Source organism: Amblyomma maculatum, chromosome 6, assembly GCF_055883805.1.
Source record: "Amblyomma maculatum isolate TAMU_Amacu chromosome 6, ASM5588380v1, whole genome shotgun sequence".
In the NCBI taxonomy this organism is placed as follows: Eukaryota; Metazoa; Arthropoda; class Arachnida; order Ixodida; family Ixodidae; genus Amblyomma; species Amblyomma maculatum.
The window spans coordinates 28,681,004-28,699,785 of NC_139349.1; the positions used below are offsets into that span (position 1 = coordinate 28,681,004).

At 44.5% G+C, this 18,782-nt stretch overlaps 1 protein-coding gene across 4 annotated transcripts in view; it reads right to left on the minus strand.

Moving 5' to 3' along the window:
- Positions 1–18,782, minus strand: part of LOC146185319 (venom metalloproteinase BumaMPs1-like) — a 67,487-nt gene that overhangs the window by 34,495 nt on the left and 14,210 nt on the right. For 3 of the 4 annotated variants that reach the window (XR_014707986.1, XM_084606259.1, XM_084606261.1), the window contains 6 exons: positions 18,591–18,680; positions 16,734–16,875; positions 10,535–10,624; positions 6,203–6,315; positions 2,880–2,957; positions 2,392–2,528 (listed from right to left, as the gene is read on the minus strand). Coding sequence is in view for 3 of the 4 variants with exons in the window: in XM_084606259.1 (XP_084462385.1) it covers positions 2,392–2,528; positions 2,880–2,957; positions 6,203–6,315; positions 10,535–10,624; positions 16,734–16,875; positions 18,591–18,680 (650 nt within the window). In the remaining variant the exon portion in view is untranslated. The remainder of the gene's footprint in view (positions 1–2,391; positions 2,529–2,879; positions 2,958–6,202; positions 6,316–10,534; positions 10,625–16,733; positions 16,876–18,590; positions 18,681–18,782) is intronic. The other variant, XM_084606260.1, reaches the window with a different exon arrangement.

An 18,782-nucleotide genomic window follows, 5' to 3' on the forward strand; every position in this document is an offset into this window, starting at 1 on the left:
TTCGGGACATCTGCTACCGCATTGATTATCCTTCAGAATAAAGTGCACCTCAAATACAGTAAAGTGCACCTTATCGCATATTTATTCAGCAGGTCCACTTAACTCGCGCCCTTACTGAGCAATATTTACCGGGGTTTTAGGACACAAATGACTTAATTTTTTATGTATGCATTCAAGCTGTTACAGCTGTCTGGGCCTCGGGGACATTTCTAAATAGTAGGCAGCTCACAAATTATCTGCAAAGAGAACTTTTCAAACAGGTAATATCTTTCAGACGAAAGCTAAGTGAAAGTTAAGTTCAGATGCTGCGCACTACACCAATAATTGTCATTTTATATTTATGCCTTAGAATTATTTTTGCTGGAAAGCCAAGGTTTGTTTGCATAACTTAGCATGTCGTCTAGAACTTAGCCCAGCATAAGTCCCGGTGCGACAGGCTACAGGATGAGCGAGTTGAAATATCACGACGTGTAATTTTTTATTGTCACCCAAAGATGAGGCGACAGTGACCGCGATTGGCGGCGCTGCGAAGATGTCGGACAGTCCGTTCGGATGGCGTGCTCGGTAATTTCATGTGGCAGCTCGCCAGGCCGTGGACGAGGGCTGTCGGGAGAAAACCCTCGTAGTCCCAGTTCGTGATAGGGACACCGTCGGTAGAGGTGACCGGCCTCACCACAGTGTAGCAGAGGGGCCATCGATGTGGAACCCGCCAGAGGTTTCATTTCCGTGGCGCCTGGCGCTGTTCCTCCCAGTAGGGAACCGGTTGAGCAGAGTGCACCGCAACCACCGGAAGAGGGTACGTCGGTGGAGCAGGAAGTTGGGCAGGACAGTGTAGTACGTCCGCAAAGGCCATCAGCTGAACGAGTGATGGTGAACTGACCGGAACGACTGATGCCCCGAGTGCGTGCAGGACTTCCTCGCGGATTACGCTACAGAGAGAATCCACAGGAGGGGAAAAAGATCCTTTAAACTTCTGGATCTCCTCGTGGAACATGGAGCAGATTTGTTCACGAAAAGAGTTCGGATTGTTCGGAGGATCACAGTCAAGCTGGTCCTTTAAATATGCTTATAGGATGACCTGGACACTGGGGCCGTTGGACGAGCATACTGGTTGGACCTCTGCTGCAGCAGTTGTTTGTTTTTCATAAGTACGGCGTCAACCGAAAACGCCGCGACGGTATTCAGTGGATTCCGGATGAGGTCGAAAAACACGTGTTCTTTCACTCTACACCTCAGGTGCTGAAGTTTGCTGTCTTCTGGCATTGTGGAGCCTGCGCCATAGCAGAGACGCATGACATCCTCGACATACATTGTTGCGCCCTCGCTTGAGAGCTGTATGCGGGATTTCAGAGCCTACTCTGTGTTCCCCTGGCAGTCGCTACTGGTGTACGTACGCAGGAGCTGATGTTGGAAGCAAGGCTAATTGAACAATGTGGCCTCGTGACTCTTGAACCATGTCCGTGCTGCGTCCTCAGAGGGGAGTAAACGTTCCGAAGTTTTGCCATGCCGTCCCAGTTGTTGAATGCGGCGACCCGTTCTAACTGAGCCAGCCAGTCTTCAGCATCCTCAAATGGTCACCTTGGAACGGCTTTGGGATCCGAGGAGTCCGCGTTGTGTCGTAGGCGGGAGCAGCAAGAGAAGCACTCACGGTATGGGCAGGCCCATACCACCTGCCCATACCGTGAGTGCTTCTCTTGCTGTCATGTCTGCTGAAGGGGTCCGCAGGAGTGTTCCTCAAGAGTAAAGGCCTCAGGTGGCAAGCCTCGAAGCCTACGGCTTGTACCATGCACAGGGGTAGTCACGAGAGGTAGGTGAGTCGCGTTTTGTGCCCCAAAGAATAGAATTGCTGGCATCGCCACCAGTGTAACGACTCAAACAACCACAGGCGTGCGAGTAGCCGACCCACGAAGCATTCTTTCAATCTTCTAACCAGGTCTAGCCCGAGCACTCTCCACGCGCCAGTAGATACTTCGTCGTTGTTGCAGCCCATCGCAGATGCCGCGCGGTGCTAGGCATGTGAAAATATCAATATTCAGTTTAATTGTAATGTACGTCAATCACATTCCGCACCATGTTATCATCTTCAAGCCCGGGCAGGCTGATGGAGTTCTTACGGTTTGTAAGCACGGTTTCATAAAACGATATTTTATACGCAGTCTCAGATTCAAACAATAGCAAGAAATTGGGGAACAATATGCTTATAGGCAAATTAGTGCGCACATTCTAACACGCGGAGGCGTTCAGTATCATAACACATGTTTTCTGGGTAGTTTAGTAGTCTTCGTGAACATTAGAGAAAAACAATACACTATTTACACCGATATTTCTCCATTTCAATTATTTTGTGTTGTGAAATAACAACCATGAATAACCAAACACCGCCTCGCTTACCCAGTAATAAGCACGACAATATCATCCTGCTTAAATCTATCTTCTTTGGATATGTATAAGTTGAACTTGTAGAGCGTAGTGTCCAACATAAAATGGCGTCCGTTTTCTCTCTTATCAATGAATTCTTCTTTTTCCTTCTAAAAAATAGAAAGCAAAAACAATTTTTCGTAAACTTTGTTCCTGTGTTAAACTGCTACGCGTTTCGCTTCACGTTATGTTCTGCATTGTGTTCAGTTTTTTTTTTCTGTTCTTAGGGTTGAGGAGACCTGAACTGCCTATATTGTAGTAGTCATCTTCTGAATATGTTGCACGCAACTCATCATCAGAGGCCTACTGACTCTCCCTGATGCTGTGCTGAGAAGTCGCAGATACCATTCATTTAGAAATGCAGAACATGACGGCGATATTTATCATATCCAAATGTCACATCGGATATAGAACATAGGATATAGAACTGTTCTCATTTTGACGTCAATAAGTTCACTTACTGAATATATAATGATCCCGATGACCATAACCTGGAGCCTCAGAATGTTGTCCTGGAACGTTTGAAGTTTTAGATTCACCTGAAATAAATTGAAAGGAGTGTTCCTAGTAAAATATATTCAGTTCACTCTCTATTTTCTTCTCTCTATTTACAATAGAGGGAAAGACCACGTTGCGGTTGAAACATGGACTGAAAATATTTGTTTCGAAGTGTTTTTACTTCTCCTTCCATCGAAATTGTTTTTTATGGAACAAAAAAAAAATTCTGATAATTTGTTCTATGCATAAGAAGCTGTTGAAGATCGAATTCAAAATAATGAAGAGATACTAATACGCTGTTGACAGGAAAACCACGGCCAGCATGCTGGACACTTGTATATATACTTTTCAGAAAAAGCGGCACATAATCTCTTCTCCTTATTGAACAATAAAGGCTTAGGGCTACTCGGGAGTTTAGTTAACTCCCAGGAGCTTATTTCCGTGAAACACACGAAAATAAGCCTTAGAGTTATTCGCGTTACATGAGCACTTGTCGCGTGGTACTCTCCTCGTGAAGAACGGCATTCTCAGTGCGTCCGCTCCTCCAAAACCATGCTTTCGAAAGGGATACTATATTTATCAAAATAATTATCTTTTGGAGAAGCCATCAAAGTGGCTTGCTTTAATGAATGTGGTTTTCACTTTGCACATCTTTTTTCTGATGCCCATTATACTGAACGCTGAGTCCGAATGGGATATCAGAACAACTTACCTGCATGAGCATATAATGCTGCGAACGGTTGTAATATTTATGGTTTACTGTCAACAGCCCTCGGCACGGAGCCTTATCGCATGGAGCCTTATCAGTATGCGCCAAGATTATCTCGAAGTATCACTGCCACGCGCGAGAGCTTTTACTTTGTTCCAGCTTGTTCTAGGGGACTTCGGCCACTTCATCTTGACATTCCCTTGCCGACTTTGAGTTCAACGCTTCCGGAAGCGACGGCTATTCATACTTGGATCACCGCCAAGCACATTTATCCATTTTACCCTATGCTTACAAAGGCATTGTAGTGGGGATGGTAAATGGTACACTGTGATTTGATTTGAAGTAAATAAAATAGGGGTGCTAGTAACAACAATAAAATCTGGATTTCTTCAACATACGTGCGCATTGCAAAATATTCAGTAGATAGAGTGGAACAGGTCACAGCAAATAAAGTCTTCTCCCTCAATACCAGCATATCTAAATGAAAGACTCATCTCACACAAAAGAGGGAACGCCAAGTTCGAGTAAATAAAATAGTTAAAACCCTGTTATTAAGTGAAATACGAAAGTGGTGACTGTCGTTGATACCGAGCAGTGCAATAAGTAGGTGTTTCCAGTCATGACATGGTTTAGCTTGAAATTATTGTGCATTAGTCATTTTGTTTAGGCGAGATATATGGTAACTTCGTAGAGATTATCAACGTGTTCAGAAACATAAGCAGCGTGTCTGGTTAGGCACGATCTCAGTTGGTTGTTATGATTATGAACCTTATGAGCCAAATATGCGAACTATTACAGCGTGCACAGGGAAGATGGTGAACCGGAGGGTAAAGTAAGACAATTATGTGAGTGCTGCTTGCAGTATGGAGGTAACTGTTGAGGATAAAACGAGCTGGGCAGTTTCGTAGTATCCATGATCAAGTATTCACTGACACAAGGCCGATGTCATACATGGAGGGATAAGCGTACTCAAGATTGGCTCGGAAATATGTCATATATAATTGAAGGAAAAGTGTTGTTTTGGATACTCAAGCGTACGATTGCCTTTGGATTTTATAGAGTTCAATGAGTCCTCCAGAGAAGTTTGTGTGTGTGTGTGTGTGTGTGTGTGTGTGTGTGTGTGTGTGTGTGTGTGTGTGTGTGTGTGTGTGTGTGTGTGTGTGTGTGTGTGTGTGTGTGTGTGTGTGTGTGTGTGTGTGTGTGTGTGTGTGTGTGTGTGTGTGTGTGTGTGTGTGTGTGTGTGTGTGTGTGTGTGTGTGTGTGTGTGTGTGTGTGTGTGTGTGTGTGTGTGTGTGTGTGTGTGTGTGTGTGTGTGTGTGTGTGTGTGTGTGTGTGTGTGTGTGTGTGTGTGTGTGTGTGTGTGTGTGTGTGTGTGTGTGTGTGTGTGTGTGTGTGTGTGTGTGTGTGTGTGTGTGTGTGTGTGTGTGTGTGTGTGTGTGTGTGTGTGTGTGTGTGTGTGTGTGTGTGTGTGTGTGTGTGTGTGTGTGTGTGTGTGTGTGTGCGTGCGTGCGTGCGTGCGTGCGTGCGTGCGTGCGTGCGTGCGTGCGTGTGAGGTGTTCTGCTTTACAGTTGCTATTGTTTTTAACGCCGATGACGCGTTACTTAGTAACAAGTGAATAAACTGAACTAGTCAATTGAGTAGCTAATTTATGATAATTAACTTTTTATGCGTTACATTCAGGTTTCTTGTTGTAATCAAAAATTTGTTTCCAGTCATGAATAATTGGCATATAAGGATTTATAATTGCTCGCTACGACGGGCGATCAGGCCACAGGCTTCTGATGATCTGCACCTCTCGGCGGCAAATACCAGTCAGCTCACGCTGCCTGATGCGTTAAGCCATGGAACTGAGCTTTACCAATTTTGAAATACATATTTATATGCTCAATATGAATAGGAAAGTTGCTAACAGCTAGGAAAGTAGTCCAGCCCAGGCGTTTTCTGCGAGTTATCCTTATCGTAGCCCTCTTTATTTGGCAGAATGAAATCCCGCGAAAATTTAAATACGACAATACAGAGCATTCGAATTCGCCGCAATTACAGCCACAGCCTCCTGCATTTTCCTTTCCGGTCATTCGCTCCAGCGCCGCCGTTAAAGATTGCTACCTACAACTCGAGGCTGCTCACGCAGCTTCACTACACGTGCCAAAAAACGAGGTGTTCGTCGAGATGAAGCGCATTTCCGCAATAAGTAGCTTGCATCGCTTGACTTGCTCATACATTGAGGCGAGCGCCTAATTCTGTTACTCGGTGAAAAGTGCCGCTTCGCGCCGAGACCACCCACACACTAAGGCTGCCTAAATCTCAGTAAAAAATGCCAATCAAAAGCGCCGCGAGGCGCATCCAGTTAGTTTTACTTCGCCCATATTTCAGCGGGAACACCTTCGCCCATATTCAGCGGGAACACACTGTACACACAGCGCATAATGCTAAACATCCGGAAGCAGAAATTAGTCCTGACATGAATTACAAGTGGAGAATAAGTAATGTTTTTATTATTACAAGCAAGTTTAGTTACTTGCATAAATGCTGTGCTGCTTTTAGGTATCACCGAATGAAACTACAGCTCTACTTACAAATGCCATGAGGACGGCGATGTACCGCACAAGCTCATTTTTGTCTTCCTTGAAAGCATCAAAAAATGTTGAATCCACAGCAATGCGAGTCTCACATGTGGAATTTATAGGGTCTGGAAAACAAAATCCATCACAAGTTCCCAAATCACGCCTTCTTTCTAGTTTAGCTACGAATTAATTTTGTTTCCGATATTCTGATTACCTGTTTACCAACACGAGGATGCTGGTGGAACGACATTTTTACTGAAAATATTGCAGTGAGAATTCCTCAGGAACTCCCGATTGAACTGGGTTAATACAAATGTGCCGTACCTAGCCTACAGTGCGAATAGTAGTTAGTGGCAAGAAATAGCGAACGTCGCCGTCGAACGAAGCGGCAGATCTACCACAGCCGACAGTTTATAAAGGCATCGTCTTTCAGCAGGGGAAAGAGAAGGTTTGAAAACAGAAAACGTTGCGGCTTCCTATCAGGAACCTTCACAGCAATAAAAATTACAACTAACTGCGCGCTAAACATGACTACTAAACTTTACAACTAACTTTCTACTTTACTCGCGATTTTGTAGTACTAAAATAAACGGCACCAGTGGTGCAGTGGTTAGGACGATAGACTGCTGTGCTCAAGGCCACAACTTCCTATATTATCCATGCTTGGTCAAAGGCGCCGAGATCCAAGGATGCTGGTTGTCACGTTCAAGGCCACGGCGGAAGAAAGAATAGTGCTCCGTCGGCGCGTCCGCTCTGCGGCGATATAGCATCCACTAATGTGCGCTGCTAAGTGAACATGGTTTTGGGGGCTATATCTTCCTCCATTTATAATGGGCATTCCCACGAAGAAACAGCTTGCGTGCTGAAATTTCGCGAACTGTGTCAGCAATAAAACACTGCAAAAGTGATATACGCCTGTTTTACTTTGTTCAACGTCCATTCCTAAGCAAGTATGAGGTTTCCTGCCCCTTCTCCCAGTGTAAATTACTTAATTTTCTGACACAGAGAAACGCGCGGTCGGTTCGAATGGCAACGCACACTGCATCAAAGGAGACTATAACATTAGGGTTGCCTCGAATAACAAAGAACCTTCGCCAACAACAATCACTGATTGCATTATCGGCAACTCACCTGACAGGGGTATAGTATTGTGCAGGACCGATTCACGCATTCTCTTCAACGGCAACTTCAGATTAGTTTGATCTACTCTCTTGAATATTTTGTGCATTTTGCTAGATCAGTACGATCATAATTATGCGCTGACGGGGAGGATGTGCTTTACACGTTAACTGCAGTCGCGTCTATGCGCCCTGCAAGGAGAATTGGTATCGTTTTTCGGCGCTTCTGAAGACTGAATTCAAAGCGCAGGGCTATAAACATGCGGCTAAAGCCTAACAAAATTAGAAGGGTTCAACGATGCTGAACCGAATGTGGAGCACAAGCATTATGTTGTTGTCGTTATTCTCCTCTAATTTGGCGGCACGGCACATATCCACACAAGAGGATGGGCCAAGAATTTGGGGTGCAGAAACATTTGTTTTATAAATGTATAATAACATCGCGGAAAAAAAAAAAGAAGAAATGATTGCCAGGGAATAGAGAAGGAAAGCAAAATATTAAAAACCAAAATAAAAAACTGAATTCATATCGCACGCAGTAGGAGAACAGTGAGATTTATATTTACAGATTAGACAATTCAAAGCATATCAGCAAGGCAGACGTTTTGATTCTATTAAACAGTTTTGAATGGCGTTAAAAACGCACCTGTTGCTGTACCCAAGCACGGTGGCTCCGAACGATAAGACCTGGCCGCTCGAACATGCTCAAATTAAGTTCCAGCGGTTGCAACGGCTTCTCCAAATACCATTTTCTCATCATTGTAAAACGGCGCCTAAACAGCAAGAAATGCTCTATTGCTTCCGGTTCCCCACAGAATGCGCAGACGGGAGTAAGCGCCAAACCGGACCTGTGCATATAGAAATTTAGAAGCGGAATACGGCAGCGCAGCCTGGTAGACTTCAGTCTGCCTTGATTGACATGGTTTTCTACTCCAGGAATACTAGAAATGCAGGTAGTCACCCGATGTTAAAATAGATTCAGTCTGCATGCTTAATAAGGAACGCTCACGAAATCGCGCTGCTGTTATGTACGCTATTGCAGGGAGGATAGGCAACACGGGGCCATTGAGAGACTCTTCAGCTAATCTATCAGCAACCGCATTGACTGTCACATTACTGTGACCTGGTACCCAGACTATATGTATGAGGCTCAAATCTGAGGGAAGCAATGAAAGAAAGTTGTTTAACATTGGCGAATCCATATTCGAAGAAAGCGACGAGCACAAGGAATAAGAATCTGTAATTATAGCCACTGCTGAGTACGGTGGGTCTAGTTTGCGCAAAGCAAGCATTACCGCCAGCAACTCCGCCTGGAAAATTGGGGTGAAATCCGGAAGACGATCAGAAATTGCCCAGTCTAGAAGCGGACAGTATATTCAAACGCTTTCCTTTTCGTGATATTGAGTGGCATTAGTTTCTATCGTTAGGTAAATGGAAGACTTTGTAAGTAATCTTCTAATAATCTATCTAAAATTCGAGATGATAAGTGTTTTGCGTTATTGGGAAAAATGTCATCATAGACAATTTGAGCTGAAGAACCACTGACATTTGTTGTAAGGATGTTAGAAAGAGCTACGTTTAAAGGTTGTAACAAATTTTGCACTCGTATTACCTGTGGGGTATGAAACCGAGGCCAGTTGCCTCCAAAAAAAGGAGACCGGCTCACAACCAAAAATTGACAGGGAGCGGTGGTAATGAGATTCACATATTTTTAGAGTCAAGGATTGTAATATATAGTACATTGTTAGCCACAAATTTGGGGAGCCCAAGGCATATCTATGAGCTTCCCGCTCTATAAGAAAAATCCGCCGAATTTTGTTTAAAAGGAGAACCATAAAACAACACAGATCCAAAATCTATAATTGGGCAGACATACATAGCATAAGCTGCGGGTGACCGCGCGTTCTTCTTCTTCTTCTTTTTTTCTTTTCCTTCTCCTTTTCTTTTTCCTTTTCTTTTCAATTTCCTTTTTCTTTTCCTTTTTGTTTTCCTTTTTATTCTTCTTCTTCTACTTCATCATCTTCATCTTCATCATCTTCTTCATCGTCTTCTTCATCATCATCTTCTTCTTCTTCATCATCATCCTCTTCTTCATCATCATCTTCATCATCTTCATCATCATCATCTTCTTCTTCATCATCATCATCATCATCATAACCATCATCATCTTCTTCCACGGTGCCACGGTAACACGGTGTCACACCGACGGCTTGAAAACCTAGCGCAGTATAGCTTTAGCTACAAAAGATCAAAACACTCAAACATGAGCCCCACCACGATTGTACAGTAGGGAGGTCAGGTTGCAAGCGTCACTTCGCGTCGAGCGACAGAACTAGGTGCTTGCCCCTATGAATAAATGAGTGAGGGGCTTCTCCGCAACAATGCGCACGCATCGCATGGCAAGAATGGCAAGCACATATCGTCACGTAGGTAGAAGCTCGGAAGTTTTGCGGTGCGAGCTCCTCATTGCAGGAAAATCTTTTCGCCGCACGAAGACTTAGTTTTCGGCGTGCCTCGCGAAGCGGCGCTCGCAACCAGGTGTTATAGACATCAATCTTGAAAGACCGCGCCGGTGCAAATGACCGGGCATGAAAAATATAAGCTCAGTTCGCTGGAACACCCAGTATAGTGTGTAATAACGGGTACTAATGCTATAGTGCTACGTTGCTGTTGGAGAGCCTGCGCTCTCTAATAGAAAAATAAAAGTGGCTGGGTCGTTTATTTTTAATGTTGCAATTTTTGTCCCTTGTTTGCAAATGGTATGAATTTTTTATAAAAAAGAATTTTCTGAGGTTTCTTACATAGTTAAGCGTAATAATTTTCCTAGAGAACGTGAATACATGCAGCTTCCACATTTGGAGTAAGCATTATACGTTTTGTCTTTCTTTACTTAGAAGGGTTAATACAGCATATTTAATGCCGCAGTTTTATACAACGTAATTGGCTCCATTTTCGGCCGCGATGCGCGTTTTTCGATGCGGCAGATTTATACAGAGGACGTACACTATCTTATATGCTTCATAGTATCGCAATATTTCATTTACCAAGCGGTTAAAATCATAGTAGCTTCTCGTTTTCAGTTCACGTTTTCAAGTTTTCAAAGCTTATGTGGCCCTATATTGCCAAATTTAAAGTGGTTTGGTTTCGTGTCTAGGCTTCGCTCCAGGAGAACAAACTGCTAGGTATTAATAGCTCTTCATCTGAAATATAAGAGCAGCAAACTTACAAGTACTTCTTCCTGTTCTTTCCTCGGGGTTTCTGTCGTTATTTCGAGCTGAGGCTTCTGTCAAAGCCATGTCCATATCATTACGAACACCTGTGAAAAAACAACAGAAGGCTTTTAGAAGAACGAGCTCCAACTCTCTTACATAAGGCTTGCTACGTATAATCTGCTTACAAATAATTTGTCTACATTTGTGTTTGGCGCATAATGGCCTTAGGTGCCTATGGGCCAAAACAAAATCAACCAAACTCAACATTTGCGTCTTCTAAATGTATGCCTCGTTTTAAAGCTGGATGTCTGAAGTAGATAATTTACAACCTCTACTCCGCTTTTTCTCAAGTTACCTATCGAAAATGTTATTACATCTGTACTCTATAGTTGATTTCCTTTCTATCTCAACCCATTTTTGTAGCTGCCTAATAGTTTGGCCTACACATAATTAGTGTTTAAGGTTATCATCGCTTCGAATTCTAGTTCGAATTCGAATTATTTATCAGATTTCACGTTGATAACCGTATACAGCAGTCTTGCGTTCTTGAAAAGTTGCGGCACTTAATTTATCACAGCCCAGAACACTCATGCGGAATTCTTGTAAAGCACAGTGCTTTCCACGCGTCTTCTAAACCTTGTTCTCACTTTTTCCTGTGGGAACCCTGCTGGGGGCCCCACTGGGGCCGTCGCGCGTTCGGCGAGCGGAACGGGCCAGCTGGACGCACAACACAGACGGCGAAGCGGAGCCTTGCCAGGGCGAAAACTGAAGCGGTGTCTCCTTAGATGGTTAGGCGTTTTTACGTGAGTTGCTGCCACGAGATAAACAATAGAGAGATTTAGAATGGGGGGCCTTATCGATTAGGGGAATAGGGTAATAGCGGGGTGCGAGTGCGCCTGCCCAGCGTGATTAACGCACCCCTAGCCTATTCATCGCAGCACCCCGCGGGTGTGTTTTGTCGCCCCGCTATTCCCTTGTCCCCTTCGCAGGTTAGGTATTTTAAAGCTCTCTAATTTTTAACGCTCGAAACCATTTGGCTCTGCCGCATCCTCCTATTCATGCCGCAATCTGTTTTATCTTGCTGCGTTGAAGCCCAGATCCCCGTTCTGTGTTAATCTTAGCATTGCGTTGTCGCGCGTCGGCGGCAACCTTTGCTGCGCAGCAGCGTCCGATGTCTCGTCTTTGCAAAGTAGTTTTTGCTTGTCCGTAATAAACTGATGTTTATAGAGGGGCGAGACCATATTGCTCACGGACACACCCTATAGGAGGCGGGGCCTTCAGAACAAACCGCAACATTAAAGTACTCCCCAACATTACAATATTCCGCAGCATTACAGTATTCGGGGACAGTTTTCTGCTACACTCCAGTTAAACCTTGATGAAAAAAAAAAAGCACAATAGTGTCACAAAGTGGCGGAGAATAGTACAAAGAATTCAATGCCAATTTTTTTTTTTTCAGCCTAGGATGAATAAAGCACAAAAACTATCTTTAAATTTGATAGCTTTATAGGCCTCGTTCTACAGCAAGTATTGCGTTGCAGTTTTCAGCAAAAAACCATGAGAATGGCTATGGCAGGTGGTATTTGGCAGGTGACGCGGCCGGAAACTGACAGGTCGTTGCGTTTTAGGACGTCATGAAACCATATGACATGGCCGAGGTAGCCGGTGCTGCCAATTTCAGCTTCACCATTGAAGTGGGATGGTGAGATCGGTATCCAGCCTCCCAGGACCCACGGATCCCTTGTTAAAGCACACTTCCCTAGGCTACCCAGGCACGTTAAGACTACTTTTTAACGGGGGGATTTATATCCATGTTGGGTAGTCTTTTACATTATGCAGTATCTAGTGACTGCATTCTAAAAAGTGTTTATGGGGAAAACGGGCACAAGTAAAAGATAACAGAATAAGCGGGCACCAAAGTGAATGGATGCGAGCCAGGATGCACAGGGGAGGTAGTGAATGGGATCCATTAAAGCTATCGCATTATACCATTAAAAGCGGATCCTTACGTATGCCCCCAATATTTCATTACACCTTCTCCACGTACAAGACAAGATATTACTATGTACGGGATTTTGGTATTATATTTTTTTCACTTTGCACTCTCGCATACTCACGCGAACACACGTCGTTTCTCGAGAGTCCCGAAAAGGACTGGGCTCAACCAGACTGGCCCGATTGCGTACCCTTGTGAGGGGTTCTCCTTTCCAGCAAAACGCTCTTGTCCCCGTTGACTGTTACAAAAAGGTAAGCAGAGAGCTACTTGATAACAAAAAAAAAAAAAAACGAAGAAGAATTAGGTGACAGGTAAATTAAATGTTTTGAGTGCAATCGCCTTGAAGTCTCGATTCCTCTAGGCCTACTTTTCCTCCGTGATTGCTGCTCGCCACATACCACGGGCCTGTATAGTCACCTGTAATCCGCGGTGGCGTAGCGGTAGAACATCCGCCTCGCATGCAAGAGGACCGGGGTTCGAATCCCGGTGCCGCGCAATTCTCCACCGGATGAAAAAAAAAAAAAAAAAATCCGCGTGTCGATGGAATTGCATACACAAGTTTGGGGTGCGACCTGATGCCGGTGAACACCTCCGGCAACGCACTCCCTCACCAGAACAGGAGTTGGCCACCCTGGTGCAGTAATTGGCCGCAACCTCCTATGATAAGCTCCATTAAACCCCGGCCCTCAGTCACCAGCGGCTGCGGAACAACTGACCACGGCGGCGGTCAGACCTGTGACGCAGCAGGGGGTGCTAAAAAAGCCTGGCTCCGCTGGACAGGCCGCCATTGGAAACTGACCCTGGCAACGTTTAATGCTATAGAACCCTAGCTAGTGAAGCTAGTTTAGCAGTGCTGTTAGAGGAACTAGAGGGCATGAAATGGGATGTCACAGGGCTTAGTGAGGTTAGGAGGCCGAATGGGCATATACTGTGCTGAAGGATGGGCATGTACAGTACTGTGTTATCGAGGTTTACCAGAGAGGCGACAACTAGGAGTAGGTTTCCTTGTCAATAAGTATATAGTGGGTAATATAGATGAATTCTATAGTATTAATGAGAGGGTTGCAGGCATCGTAATTAGAGTCGGACACGACTGAACGCCTGAACTGAACTGAAGCGGTATAAACTGAAGGTTGTGCAGGCCTATGCACCTACATGTAGTTATGATGACCAGGCAGTTGAAAGCTTTTATGAAGATTTAGAATCGGCAATGCGAAAAGTAAAGTCGCAGTATACTGTACTAATGGGCGATTTCAATGCCAAGGTAGGGAAAAAACAGGCAGGAGACAAGGCAGTAGGTGACTATGGCATTGGTTCTATAGAATAGCAGGGGGGGAGTTACTAGTTGAGTTCGCAGAGCGCAATAACTTACGAATCATGAATACCTTCTTCAGCAAACGGAAGAACCGGAAATGGACATGGAAAAGTCCTAACGGAGAGACTAAAAATGAAATTGACTTCATAATGTGTTCAACCCCCGCCATTATGCAAGATGTAGAGGTAATCGGGAAAGTGCGATGCAGTGACCACAGGATGGTGAGGTCCCGAATTAGCCTAAATCTGAAGAAGGAACGCAACAGATTAGAAAGAAAGAACCCCATCAACGAATTAGCGGTGAGGGGGAGGGTAGAAGAGTTCAGGATCTCGCTACAGAATAAGTATTCAGCTCTAACTGAGGATGGCGATATTACCCTAGAGGCAAGGAACAATAATTTCAGAGATATCATTACTGAGTGCGCGGTAGAAGTAGGCGGTAGGATAGTTAGAGAGGATACCGGTAAGCTGTCTAAGGAGACGAAAGATTTGATTAAGAAACGCCAGAGTATGAAAGCTTCCAATCCAACAGACCAGATCGAATTGGCCGAGATATCATAGCTAATCAATAAGCGCAAGGTGGCCGATATAAGGAAGTATAACAAGAAAATTGAGCATGATGTAAAGAACGGGGGAAGCCTTAAAGCGGTAAAGAAGATATTGGGCATAGGCAACAACCAGATATAAGCGATAAGGGACAAGGCGGGCAACGTCATCACTAATATGGAAAAGATCGTCAAAGTAGCCGAGGAGTTCTATACAGATCTCTACAGTAGCCAAAGTAGTCAGGACCGTAATGAGATTGGCGGTAAGGAAAAACAGTCAGACGTTCCACCAGTGACGAAGGACGTGGTCAAGAAAGCACTAGAAACTATGAAAAGGGGGAAATCAGCTGGAGAGGATCAGATATCTACAGATTTGCTGAAGGATGGGGGGGATATCGTGCTATAAAAACTGGCCACCCTGTATACGCAGTGCCTGGTGTCATCAACGGTAGTGGAACCATGGAAGAATGCAAACATTATCCTCATTCACCAGAAACAGGCCTCTAAGGACCTTAAATATTACAGACCAATCAGCTGACTGTCAGTTACGTATAAGGTATTTACTAAGGTAATCGCTAATAGAATCAGGACAACCTTAGACTGCAATCAAGCAAAGGATCAAGCAGGGTTTCGTAAATGGTACTCTACTATCGATCATATGCATACCATCAATCAGGTGCTAGAAAAATGCTCGGAATATAACCAGCCCTTATACATAGCGTTCATTGATTACGAAAAAGCATTTGACTCAGTTGAAACCTCGGCGGTGATGCAGGCATTGCGAAATCAGGGGGTAGACGAACCGTACGTGAAAGTGCTGGAAGATAAATATAGTGGCTGCACAGCAACCATAGTTCTGCATAAAGAAAGTAACAAAATTCCCATAAAGAAAGGTGTTAGGCAAGAAGACACAATCTCCCCAGTACTATTCACAGCTTGTTTAGAGGAAGTATTAAGAGACTTGGAATGGGAGCAGTTAGGGATAAGGGTAGATGGAGAATACCTCAGTAATCTGCGATCTGCTGATGACATCGCCTTGCTAAGCAACTCGGGGAATGAACTGCAAATAATGATTGAAGACCTAGACAGGAAAAGTAGAAAGGTAGGCTTGAAAATCAATATGCAGAAGACTAAGGTAATGTTCAACAGCCTCGGGAAGGAACAGCAGTTTACATTAGGTAGCGAAATACTGGAAGTAGTAGGCGAATATGTCTACTTAGGACAGGTAGTAACCGCAGATCCGGACCATGAAAAGGAAATAACAAGAAGAATAAGATTGGGATGGAGCGCATTTGGCAAGCACTCGCAGATTATGACTAGCAGCTTACCGGTATCGCTCAAAAGGAAAGTATACAACAGTTGCATCTTGCCTGTACTCACCTATGGGGCTGAAACGTGGAGGCTAACCAAGAGAGTTCTACTAAGTTGAGGACAACCCAGAGGGTTATGGAACGAAAAATTGTAGGGGTAACATTAAGAGATAGAAAGCGTGCAGAGTGGGTCAGAGAAATAACTCAAGTTGCCTACATTCTAGTAGAAATTAAGAAGAAGAAATGCACATAGGCAGGACATGTAGTGCGAAGAGAGGATAACCGATGGTCGCTGAGGGTAACAAATTGGATTCCAAGGGAAGGAAAGCGTAGCAGGGGGCGGCAGAAAGTTAGGTGGGCGGATGAGATTAAGAAGTTCGCAGGGGTCAAGTGGATGCAGCTAGCACAGAACCGGGTTAAGTGGAGAAATATGGGAGAGGCCTTCGCCCTGCAGTGGGTATAATCAGGATGATGATGATGACTCCGACTTCAAAGACATTATTCCGTGGTAACCCTCATTGCTTTAGGGGTTTGCCACCGCGGTTGACACAGGCGTTGTTCATTTTGGCTCCATTCCAACCGGACCCGCTGAGCGTCTGCAGACATGTATGTGCAAACAACCCTGCTCAACTTCCCCCTTCCGCTGAGCCTACCAGAGCGCGCCACCCTTCACGCGACCAGCGTACCTTCTGACTGCCAACTGCCGCAGCACCTGTTAACTCGACAACGTCACGTGGTCTTATGATGTCATGCACTCCCTCGACCAATCAGCGCCCTGCCTTGCCACGAGGGCTAGGCCACACACTCGTTCGACCAATCTTCGAATGTTATTAAAATGCGCTGGAGGCCAGGATTTCCTCCGATACGGCTTTTAACGGTCCAACATTAAAAATGGCTTGGCTTTCGCTTACATTACGAACGACTTAGCACTGTGACACATCCTCTGACGCCCTCCCTATCCTGCCTAGCTTCCTAGTAATGGCTACCGAGCCAAAGAAAATTGCCTTCAAGGCAGAACCCATAAAAGCATACTGCAAAAAGCGGTTACCTTGATGAGCGGTGCCAGACGTGTCTTTTTCTTCTTGGCCTCTCCCAGCAATAGTTATGATCTCATGCTTGATTCCTCTTCCTCTATGCAGCGCTGCGGCCAATGATGGCTGTATGCGCTCGGTGGGACCTAAAATTCCGTACTTTATGCAAGCAAGAGAATAGTAATTTATTACACGCTAAGTGTTAATTCTGGCATTATGCAACCAAGCCCATCACAAACATGCAAATACGGTTTGAGTTATTTTTCTAAGCGCATCCGTTTCACGAGTAATGTATCTCTCAGTGCGGTCGTAAACGTGGGTGAACGACTACTTTTTACGGGAGAAAGAGAGAGAGACCCTTTAATGAAAAACAGAGAGGCCCGGTGAAGCTCCATAATCTCAAGAAAACACGTACATTTGCAATCCCTCATAACACTGGGTGAATATGATTAGGGATATAAAAATCAGCCATTGTATGTTTCCCGGCATGTCATTTCAAGTGAAACAAAACAAAAATAAGCGATGGTCTATTTATTATGTTGCCCTAATATTAGGTACATGTGTCTTGATAGTAAGTATACCACACACTCCGTTGCTTATGTAAGCTAGACGTGGAAGCCGTAAGTTGTTGTTTAATCTATAGGCAGCCAACTTCACGTATGTTTAATGTCAGATCCAAACGCTTTCAGCCAGGGCGGAGTAATTGCACGACTTCAAGACAGGGAAAGTCAATTCGTAAACGCACCATGTGGTGTACGTTCAAGCCTGCAAGCCCACCTTTTGGAGACTGACAAACCAGAATATACAGACCTCAATTTTTGCTGCAAAACCATATTTTGGTTATTTTGTTTATTCACGTACGTCTAATCCCCCCCCCCCTCCCCTTTTCAGTACCGCCCTTCAAAAACAACGTCAGGCTGTGGAGGCGAAAAGACAAACATTCATTAGCTTCCCTCTTTCACCTCATCTGCATTTCATATCGTTCGTGTTGTTCTTCGCATTCACGCACAACCGAATATTATTAGTTTTATTTTTAACATAAAGTGGTCCAGTCAAAATAAGTGTACTTATTCTCTCGATTGCACTGCAATGAGGTGTGGGAAAAGGGATCATCCAATTGATTTCTTATATTCCCGCTCATATTAATCCATCGATTGAGTTGGACTGGTGAATCTCCACGTGTTAAACTGTGGGCTATAAAGAATGCCAAAGGCAGACTCATAATTTGGGCACCCTATGCTCCATGCTGGGCCGCCTGTGGGTTGGTGTAGCATTCACAAACTCGTATTCTTTTATGATAGGCATGGCAAACAGCCCTGCATACAAACTGTGGATGCGACGAGTCTATAGGCCACGTGCTTTGTGAATGCCCGATATACAGTGAGAAAAGGCAGTGTCTGTGCCGTACGCTGGAACATCTAGATAGGCGCCCACTGACTGAAATTAAGATTTTAGGTCCCTGGCCAAGCGATCGTCTACGGTGAAGGCCTCCCAGGCACTGCTCTGCTTTATGAAAAGCACAGGCCTAATCGAAAGACTACAAGTTTGTTTTTATGTTAAGTGATATGACTGTGACGTGATGTGATAAGGCATGTCGATGACGTGACTGTACTAACTTCAACCATTCCTCTCTCACAACTTTTATATCCACTCACCCCATTCCCCCAGTGCAGGGTAGCAAACCGGTTGCTCTTACGGGTTAACCTCCCTGCCTTTCCTCCTCATCTTCCTCCTCCTCCAAAATATCAAGTTATACATCCACATTATACTTGTTTTGTTTTTGTTTTCATCAGCCCTTCTTATAAATTAAAATGCTTTTGGGTTGTTAGCGCAAGAACGCCAAGGTATATTTTGAAGAAAGAACGTATACGCACAAGTCGAACACCTTTGTGGCGCGTCAACAGGAGAGCCGCACGTGCTTTGGGATCATGGTAAAGGTCTCGCTCAATTCGAGAACCATTCATCTGCAGGGATATACAAGCAGTTTATTACAATAATGCAAACATTTTAAAACACTTGAAATTATGTATTTCGCCCTCAGTGTTTCCACGGATGTGTGCGATACG